Genomic DNA, 10,838 nt, shown 5'->3' with positions numbered 1-10,838 from the left:
GCGAAAGCTGCACTGAATGGTAAATCGATGAAATAATTATATTATTTATATGTAAATATTATATTAGATTTTAACCAAAGTTTATGTTGGCAATATATGTATTATTTTTGTAATGACATTTCATTGTTACAAAATGTCCACCCTGATAAGAATACAGTTCGTTTTAGCTTTGTATTTATACACTATGATTTATATTTTCAGATTTAACTCCTAGAGTGAATAATAGATGTGATCGTTATCTACTAAGATCGTTGGCCGGTTCAAATCAACAAAGCGAATAATAAGATGTTAAACTACGAACCCATACTAAGGAGCTCCTGGATTTGTTAGAAGCATTTGATTTTTAGGCGTTAGACGCTCAAGAAAGAAGAACTATTAACATCAGAATCTCATAACTTTTTGATGAACATGTTTAATCGAAGGTATTGCACAAATTGTGTTATGATAAAATGTACAAGTGTGCTTATTTGCGATGATAATTAATTCATGCTAATTGTCATTGATACTTACATGAATCAACATGGCGGAAATGAGAAGTGTTGAACACGCTTTTGACTACGATGCTACGTCAGAATCATCGTTAAATGTCACTTCAGAATATCAGGTCCGTGGACCTATCGAGGTTCCTGTTTATCAGCAGGCGATCATTATAACGATGTACAGCATAATTGTATGTTTGTCGGTGTTTGGAAATTCGATTGTATGCTTCATTGTCTTCTCTTCGCGAAAAATGAGAACGGTAATGAACTACTTTATCGTGAGTCTCGCATTGAGTGACATATTGATGGCGGTCCTGTGCATTCCGCTGACTTTCATTGCAAATTTGATAATCAATTCGTGGCCGTTCGGTGAAACAATGTGTCCAATCGTTTCGTTCCTGCAAGTGGTCACTGTGTTCATGAGCTCGTTTACGCTGGTCGCAATTAGTCTCGATAGATACTGGGCCATCGTGCATCCTCTACGTCACAAGATGAAGCGTCGACAGGGTTTCGTAGTGATATCTATCATTTGGATGTTATCAATAATCATTCCGCTACCAACCGCCATAAAAGCCAAGGTTCACCGCTATGTCAACGACTCCTCGGCGCCAATTTTCTGCGAAGAAGTATGGGACAATGTAACTGCACAGTCGGTGTATAATTTTATCATCTTATTATTCCAATACTTTATCCCGTTGGGAATTCTCATATTCGCATACAGTAGGATCATCCTAGTTCTTTGGATAAAGAAAACACCCGGCGAAGCTGTCAGCGATCGCGACAAGAGGATGGCTTTGTCAAAGAAAAAGGTAATCACATGCATCCATTTTACATGCATATACATCTTTCTTAAGATGTTGCATTTCAAAAAACTTTTTTTTTGAATTGGTAATTAAAAAGAGAGCCAGTTGATCAACGACGTATTATTTAACGCTGAAACTCAAAACCAGGAAAACTGTATTGTTTTCATCCGTTAAATTTAATATTAGACATGCATGCAACATCAATAAGTTTATAATGCCCGATGAAATTTGTTGTACTTGGACACCTTTGTTTTGACGTTTGCTATATTGTTCTGTATTTCTGTATCACAATATAAAAAAATATGGGATATGCACCACTTACAACAAGCAGCTGATAAGAGAGTTCGTAATTTGACCGTTAACAATCACCTTGTAATTAGTGACTCACGTGAACATAACATACCAAAACGCAAGTCATTTCCGCGAATAAATATCAGGGATGCTGTAAAGGAGAAATAGTATGTTATGTCGTCACTTCCACACATCTTTGAACGTATATGTGTTTATGATACACGTGTTTAACATGTGTTATTTACTTTATTGTATGTAAAAAGCATTCTGTAAATGAGGAAAATATTTGCATTGTTATTCTTTATGACAGGTCTATGTTTTTCGTTTTATAAATAACTTTCACATTTGAAATATTTCGTTGTATTTTATCGTTACATAAAGCTACGGGCGGCAAAAATTTTGTTACGTGATTGGTGGAAGACAAACAACGTAGGATGTTGTCGCTTGTGTCAATTTCGCCGACCAGCTACACGCCATTTAATTTATGTTCGCTAAATAATACATCAATATTTGCACATTGATTTATTTGAAAGCTATTTATTGTGTATTAAGTTTCTATGAAAACAAATCGGCATTTACAATAATGTTATTGGGCTTTCTTATCGGTCAATGGTCTCTTAAAGTCGTAAGAGGATTAAATAAATTGCTTTACATATGCTTAATTTTAATACCGAATGCAAATACTCTAAACTGGGATATATGAATGGGTGTACAATTATAAGGATATATCCTTTCCATGGTCAAGACCTTAGCATTAAAGGAATTGCGATAATTCACTTGCTCGTGTCTCGTTCTTAACATATAGTGTAATCATTAATTATTAAATGTATCTAGTTTTGACATAATATTCAGAATGTATATTAGAATCACTTGATTGTGTTCCGAACATGATGATGAAGGTTTTTTGATAGACCGAGGCAGTGTCGTTGAAACAACAAACATTCGCATTCGACATTCAACATAATTTATCTTTCACATCTGTTGAATTTTTGTTTTATAAATGCATGCAATGAAATCAGTGAGCACATGGGTTCAGATACGATAGGTTTTTTTCCCAGCCATCAAACAAGTTTTATTTTATCGTCTAACTAAGTTTTATAACACATATTGTTGATTGAACAACGTTGCGTATTGCATAATCATTTATACTCGCTTCTGTCTGGTCAATGACGGATATAACACCAAATGTGCTGTATTTATGCGATTATGTTACATATTGAATACATCTCATATGTTTTAAGAATATGAATGTATTATATATTGTATAAGACGTTAAATTATGTATCGACTATCGAACTACTTTGAGTACGTACAAGCTTCCATAATTGGCTGGCATTGTGCGAAATTATATACTTTAAGTCTTGGTATTCATTCTTGTTCTAGATACAGTTAATCAGCGAATAATCATTAAGTATGCGATTTGCATATCTATTACTATATACAGACACAATCATATAGACTAATAGCTAGACAAAAATGAGTACATTCAATATTAGATTTAAAAATTGACAGCATTGTAAAGTCGATGCAAATTCTTAACGCATTTTATAAAGTTTAAAAAGTATGAATTATATAAATACATACTGCTTAAATAACATTCCGGGTGAAATGGAACACGATGTTTACCTGCTATCAAAACATCTCAACAAAAATGTATGTTTATACTGGCGATTGTGTGTTTGCTGTTAACAGAACCGCATACATGGTGTGATATTTGAAAATGCGTGAACAGCAAGGGATCCATTAGACACTCTTAATTGTTTTCAGATGCGATAGTATTAACACTCTAATGATGGAAGCTTTATGTGACATAATTTATCGCATAAGTTGGGAGCCGCATAGATATGGGCCGTGCTCTGTGAAAAAGGGGTTTATTGCATATGCGTAAAGTGTGGTCCTCGATTAACCTATGCAGTCCGCACACTTTCCGCTTATAATATTTGCTGACTGAGGAAAGTGTCTTCTTCGCAAAAATCCATTTAAGGCGGAAAGTGTTGTTCCGGTTAAGCCTGTGCGATCTGCATATAGATGCGCTACTTCGGAATGCGTTCTACATTTCGAAATGAAAGAGCAAGTATTTAAGTATTTCTGTTTAATCATATAACATCAATTTAAAAGAATAAGAAACCAGATGATATAGACGCACATTGTTATTTACGAATAAGGCACGCAGATAAGCATGGCTAAAACGATGAGGCAATGAGATCAACCTGGACATATTTGAATCTCTTTGTTTGGCAGAAATGTGTCGTATAAATTATGTAATAAACAAAACCTCGTTTGTGGTAACAATGCACACCATAATGTAAACAGTGCTTATCGTTGTTAAAGCTTTACCAGACCTGGTGCCATCATAGTTGTAATAGCGATTGGTTGATACTGTTATGAAGTGTCTTCTGATAATGTTGAATTTGAAGTGCATAATAACATCGTTTCTGCAGCTTTAATCAATAACTCAGTTTTGATCGAGTTGTTTTGGCATCGCAATCTGACATTTATTGAACAATTATGTCATTAACATTTGATTTATAGCCAAAAATGAATCGTCTTAAAGCTTTTGTCGAGTGTTTATCAATAATTATCTCCCCGATATCCGACAAGTCACATATAAAATTAATTTCTCGCTATTTCCATTAAGTCCGTTAATTATCTTATAAACATATAATAAGCAGAGATCGAGTATGCTGATTGTGTAAAAATGATAGTCTTGTTCTGCACAATAATGCATACTCTTACAATATATGTTAATAATGTACATAAGAAATTACTAGCGATACAAGAGATCAAATTATTTTTTACGTTAGGAAGCGCTATAATGCAAATTAATCTGGACCTTCAAAATTCATTTTTTTTTTTTTTTGCCAGTTTTAATTTCCTTTATTATGAATGCATAAATTACAACATTTGTATTATAATTTAATATTGATTATTTAATAAAGAAGAAAATAAATGGTAAAATAAGAACAGTAGCACAGGTGTATATAGTTTATATGCCCATTCTATCACTTAAATAATTTCTTTAACAGTACAACTTCAAGCATACAGTGCAGTAAAATTCATGTTTTGAGTGTGCCTTCTGTAAATGAGAATATTTAACGGATTTATAATAGTATGTATTGCTTTTGCCGAGGATTTTGGTCACCTTGAAAACAGTCATAGTACAAACTCGTTTAAGTATTTGTTTGTTTGCTTTGTTAGGAACATAATTTTAACAAAATAGTTTTTTTCTGGTATCAGTTCAAAACTTGTATCACTGATTTTAATCTAACAATATTGATATAAAATGTTAATGTTGGGCGGTTGAAAATAACTCTCTAGGAATTGCCAAAAAATCTATCTGCGTGACAATTCTCTCGGTCTATGGCACTCAGTAATGCATTGATATCAGTTTTATGTTACAGTTTGTTGTCGACATGTCAACGAAAAGGTCGGCGTAGCGTAATGGATATGGTGTTTGCCTAGCAATCGGTGACATCTCCTCATTGACACCAAGTACTGGTTTTAGGCCAAGGAAACGGACTGGAAAGTTTTAATAAGCCTGAGGCGTTAGATGCAATCGAGTTCAAATAAATAGGTTTTATCTAACCTGTACAGTATGTTCTTACATGTGGCTGACTAGACCTTACACCATGCAATGCAAGCATTGAAATGAAACGAAGTTAAGTTGGTACTATATTTTACTATATTATCGATAACATTGGTGTGCATGATTTGTTCACAAACAAACAAACGGGCATTATATTATCATTTCAGATTATCAAGATGCTGATTGTCGTCGTGATCATATACGCCATTTGCTGGCTGCCACTCCATGCTATTACCATTGCTGGGGACGTTCACCTCACATTCTATAACCTGCCTGGCATGAACATCGTGTGGACGGCATCTCATTGGCTTGCGATGTCTAACTGCATGTATAATCCGTTTATTTACTGCTGGATGAACGCAAGGTTCCGGAATGGCTTTCTCAAGGTCATCCGCGTGGCAACTTGTCGGTTTTCGAAGGCTCGGAACGTCATAGAGATGCAACATATGCATCGTCACACCTCAGCGCGCTTTTCTTCGGTAGGGAATCGCAGCAATAAGTCGAATTTCAGAAGTAATTCTACAACGGAGTATACATGCATGCATAGTCGCATTAGTTCCGGTGTTTTGCGCGATATTTAACATTTTACATGAAATGTGTTGTGCATGTATACCAACGTCTTTACACATACTCGTTAGGTTTTTGGATCTTTTTGAAATACAGATGTGGCAATTGATATGGTGTATGTCGGTGTCCAAGAGAGTGAATATATTTATTATAAAATAGCATAACATACTATCATTAAAACTGCTATGTCCAATAGCTCTATAAAAGAAACAACAAGTCCATGGTCAACTCTCGAAGTGTGTGTATGCACATGTTGAAACTGTTCTGATTAATGTTGTGGTGTATATGTGTTTCAACTTGTGGTTCGATAGAAATCAAAACAAGACATTGCAAATTGAAATACAATATCAAGACATAAAACAATTGGTCACGTAGGCTCTCACATTCCACTTTTGTTTTAAAATCCCTCCTCTGACCAAAAATCTGCTTCAGTCCAAAATTTATTCCCCACCTAAAAGAGTTACACTGTTCGATTGACCTTTGAGATTATGTTAAGGTTTGACTTTGGTCATATGCAATAAGTAACTCTCAGATAGAATAATGAATGCTAATAATACCATTCGGACAAGCTGGTAATTGGCGACTCGACCTTGACCTTTTAGGTTACACGAACTTCATTGTCTTATGATAGATTTTATTTGTGCAACATCATTACACAATCTCTCAATATTATGGCAAAGATATTGCTTACATAGGCATTTAACGCTGTTTTATGGTAAATTTGACCTTTGAACTCTAAGTGTGGCTTTTACTTTGATAGAGTTCGACGGGCTCTATACATCTTATGACGGTGGACATTTCTTGCATTTCGAAATCAACTTATATATACCAAAGTAATGGCATAGTCTTGAAACTTGTCAGTGACGTACGGTTAAACGAAAAAAGTGAACCCTCTAATTAGCCCTTATCAAAGGGGTTATACAAAATTAGTATTGCGTTTGTCTTATGTTTGTTCATGTTGTGAATTATAAATGTTTATCAATATTAACACAATACAATGTTTTTAAGTAGAGTTATTGATATTCTAAAAAAGACAAGTCATGAACATTTTATGTACGCCGATGGCGATCGTACCGTCGACTTTACAACGCACATGAAATGCAAATGACTGTCTGTCAATAATTAGACATGATGATGATATTTTTCCATGAAAGTTAACGCCTTATACTGGTGTCAATTCTTTTCAGCCCATTCTTAAGTACAACGTCAACTCAGGCAAGTGTCATACACGGATGTTTAGTGCTGGACAAGTTCGATTTACCTGGAACAAACTAAGCTGAATGACGCACAATACTCATATATTGTGAAGATAAACTAAAAACAACATCAAAACGAATCCAAATAAACGTTAACAGACAAAATCTTACATAAGGTTCTAGTTCCTTTTCCGCACGAATACGTTTGGTCCTAAAATGACATGTTGTGTGCCAATAAACAACATACAATAATTAATATTCATATATTGAATGAAAATAATTTGACAAACGTATATTTGTGTGTATTTGATAATAAATACCCGAAACATATCGTGATAAGTCAAATATCGTGTTACAAGTTGAATGATAAAACGTACACTTGGGTAGCGAGTTAACAATTTTACTCTGCATAATAATGTCCTCAACCTTACTCGTCACACTGCAAGTATGTTTATTGTATATCTTAAACAAAAATGTTTCTATGTATAGCTGCCAATATACACATGGAGTAATTTCTCTGTGTTATTCCGGCATGTTATATATTTTATTAACGGTTTTGTTAATGTAAATATCGTTGTAGTTAAAATAGCATATGTATAATTTGCAAGTGTTGTTATTTGGTAATAAGATATGGATGCAAAAATATGGCATCTGGCGAATAACTGAAATAATTCGTGTATTGGTGTTGGTTTTTAAGCATGTTGCAATCTCTATGAAACCTTAGTGGGAGTTTATGTTTAATGTTAGCATAATTCATTAAAATACAAATCTATAATCAAATTAAGCTATCCAAACATATGTTACAAAAAAAACATGTATATGTGCTATACATTCGTTTGTTATATATTTCTTAGTTACCAACTGAGCTCAATTATCAAAAATACAATATATTATTTAACAGTTTACTTAAGCATTTAAATATAAACCATTTTCTTTGCTGTGTAGTTACTATTTAGCGAATGCTGTCAATTACGTAATCAGAAAGTGTATTTGAGGCGATGTTTCAAAGTCGAAATTATGATCCATTCATACATAAAGAAAACATCCGGCTAAGCGGTCAGCGATCGAGACAAGATGATGGCTTGATAAAAGATGCATCCAGTTGTACATGAACATGCATCTCTTTCTTCATTTACAATCTATCATTTGACTCGGTAATTAAGAGAAGTATGTTGATCAAATGCTTATTATGCAATGCGCTTACTCATAAACCAGGAATCACATTACTGTTTCCATCTTTAGACATTCAAATAAGGAATAAAAAGAATGTTAATACATTGAATAGACCCTATAACCTTTTGGTCATGTCTGTTAGACCTCGTTTTGATGGTTACTGTATTTTCTGTTCTTCCGCTACAACGCCGTCATACAGTTGGCCGGTATTCATAGTCTAATTATCAAGTAAATGAGGAAATAAAGCAAGAAACAATCAGCTATGTAAGTGTTATAGCATATATTCGCCTTAAAATAGAACACTAGTTTGTAAACAAACTATTTGCTACGAATTATTAGCAGTTCACTTAAACTCGCATGAGGCCTGCTTCTTATTTAAACTGAGTTAAATACAGTGTGATGTGCAACATTTACAGGAAGCAACAGCAAAAGAGTTTTAATTATATGGCGATTAAAAAATCCTTCTTGAAATTATTGTTAGAGTAAGCATATTAATTTCAAGTGGATTGCATCGAAAACCAAATACTTATTTCAACGCTCTTTAGGCTGTTTGCTAGGCATAACACGAGCTTTTTGTTTTATTGGAGACCAACAGAGCAGTGGTGATCTAACCGTGAACCTGTCACTATCCGGACACCATATCCACTACAACACGGCCGATTCCTGTGCACATAAAGGTACAGATGGTAAGGTTTTGTTTAACACGATAAACAGAAAACACAAACAAACTAAGATGCTGCCCCTTCGGCCAATTAAACTTACCTGTTATACAGCAAAGATTTTATATGCGCTAAAGGTTTCACCAATATTTGCATCATGATCTATATAAAAAAATAAGTTTCTATATAGGTAATCGGTATGAAAAACATATTTAATACGTTTGGGTTATGAATAGGTCAATTTTTATTCAAAGTTATGAATAAGTCAACCAAATTGTACTAAATTTCCCTGATTTTGATCGGACGAATTTGATCATTTGACTCGGTAATTAAGAGAAGTGTGTTGATCAAATGCTTATTATGCAGTGCGCAAACTCCCAAACCAGGAAACACATTGCTGTTTCCATCTTTAGATATTCCAATAAGGAATACTTAGAATGTTAATACATTGATACCCGATAACCTTTTTGTCATGTCTGTTAGACCTCGTTTTGATGGTTACTGTATTTTCTGTTCTTCCGCTACAACGCCGTCATTAAGTTGGTCTGAATTCATAGCCCAATTATCAAGTAAATGAGGCAATGAAAGAAGTAACAAGAAGCTATCTAAGTGTAATAGCATATATTTTCCCTTAAAATAGAACACTCGTTTGTCAACAAAATATTTGCTCTGGAATATAAGCAGTTCTTTGAAACTCGCATTTGGCCTGTTTCTTTTTTGAACTGAGTTAAATACATTGTGATGTGCAACATTTACAGGAAGCAACAGTAAAAGAGTTTTAATAATATGGCCGTTAAACAGCCTTTTTGAAATTAATGTTAGAGTAAGCTTATTAATTTCAAGTGGATTGCATCGAAAGCTAAGTACTTATGTCAACGCTCTCGAGGTCGTTTGCTAGGCTTGTTTTGTTTGTTGGAGACCAACAGAGCAGTGGGGATCTAACCGTGAACCTGTCGCTATCCGGACACCATATCCACTTTAACACGGCTGATTCATGCGCACATAAAGGTACAGATGGCATGGTTTTGTTTAACACGATAAACAGAAAACACAAAAAAACTAAGATGCTGCCCCTTCGGCCAATTAAACTTACCTGTTATACAGCAAAGATTTTATATTTGCTAAAGGTGTCATCAATATTTGCATTATGATTTATATCATAATTATTTTTTAAAGTTTCTATATATATAATCGGTATGAAAAAAGTATTTAATACATTTGGGTTATGAATATGTCAATGCTTATTCAATGTTATGAATAAGTCAACCAAAGTGCACTAAATTTCCCTGATTTTAATATCGGACGAATTTACTCTAGAATTGGATATATGAATTTGTTTACCATAATAATGATTTATTCGTTCTAATTGTCAACACGTTATTATTGAAGACATGGTGAGAATCATCTTGCCCGTTTTCCATTTCTTACATCCATTTTAAGAAGTGGTCATCGTAATTTCGCTTCAGATGACAGAATGGTAATAACTTGTATTAGCATCACATGACAGAGTTCCGAACACGATGGTGATTTGTTTTTTTGATAGCCCCAGATATTGACAAAACAACAAAGTATTGTTAAAAATATGATATAGTTGATGTTTTATTTGTATTAATTTATTGTATTGCATAAGTGAGCATCTGATTTGAGTATTGGTGTTTTTCCCAAAACTCTAGTAAGTTTAAATGTATCATAACAATTAATTAGTATCAATAATATCGTCGATTTAACTATATATGCATGCTTTTTTTACAATTATAGCCTTTATTTTCATGTAAATAACGGATATACCGCCGGATGTGCTCATGTTGTTTGCTTAGGTTATATATTGGATATATCACCTTTATTTCAACAATGTGTATATATTTGTAATATTATGCGTACAACGTTCTATTTTGAATACGTTAAATAATTACACATTTTGCTTGAACTTTGCGTATAATGTATTGTACGTTTTGATAGTCATTGCCATAACGGATGCAGTAAGTCATCGGCAAAGACTAAACATGCAGTTCGCGTTTTGCATATGTATAATAATATTATGATAATCTAAAATAAACGGATACACAGATAGTAACACGGCCACA

General features: G+C 33.7%; 1 protein-coding gene across 1 annotated transcript; it reads left to right on the top strand.

Moving 5' to 3' along the window:
* Window positions 1-520: 520 nt before the first annotated feature.
* Window positions 521-7,006, top strand: LOC127869894 (RYamide receptor-like). The gene is made up of 3 exons (XM_052412553.1): window positions 521-1,288; window positions 5,327-5,638; window positions 6,914-7,006. Exons 1-3 carry the CDS (start codon window positions 521-523, stop codon window positions 7,004-7,006), a joined length of 1,173 nt encoding a protein of 390 aa, XP_052268513.1.
* Window positions 7,007-10,838: the final 3,832 nt, after the last annotated feature.

The sequence above is a fragment of the Dreissena polymorpha genome, chromosome 2 (assembly GCF_020536995.1).
Source record: "Dreissena polymorpha isolate Duluth1 chromosome 2, UMN_Dpol_1.0, whole genome shotgun sequence".
NCBI classification, from domain to species: Eukaryota; Metazoa; Mollusca; class Bivalvia; order Myida; family Dreissenidae; genus Dreissena; species Dreissena polymorpha.
The sequence above is the reverse complement of the archived record's forward strand: the minus strand, read 5'-3'. Positions and strand labels throughout refer to the sequence as shown.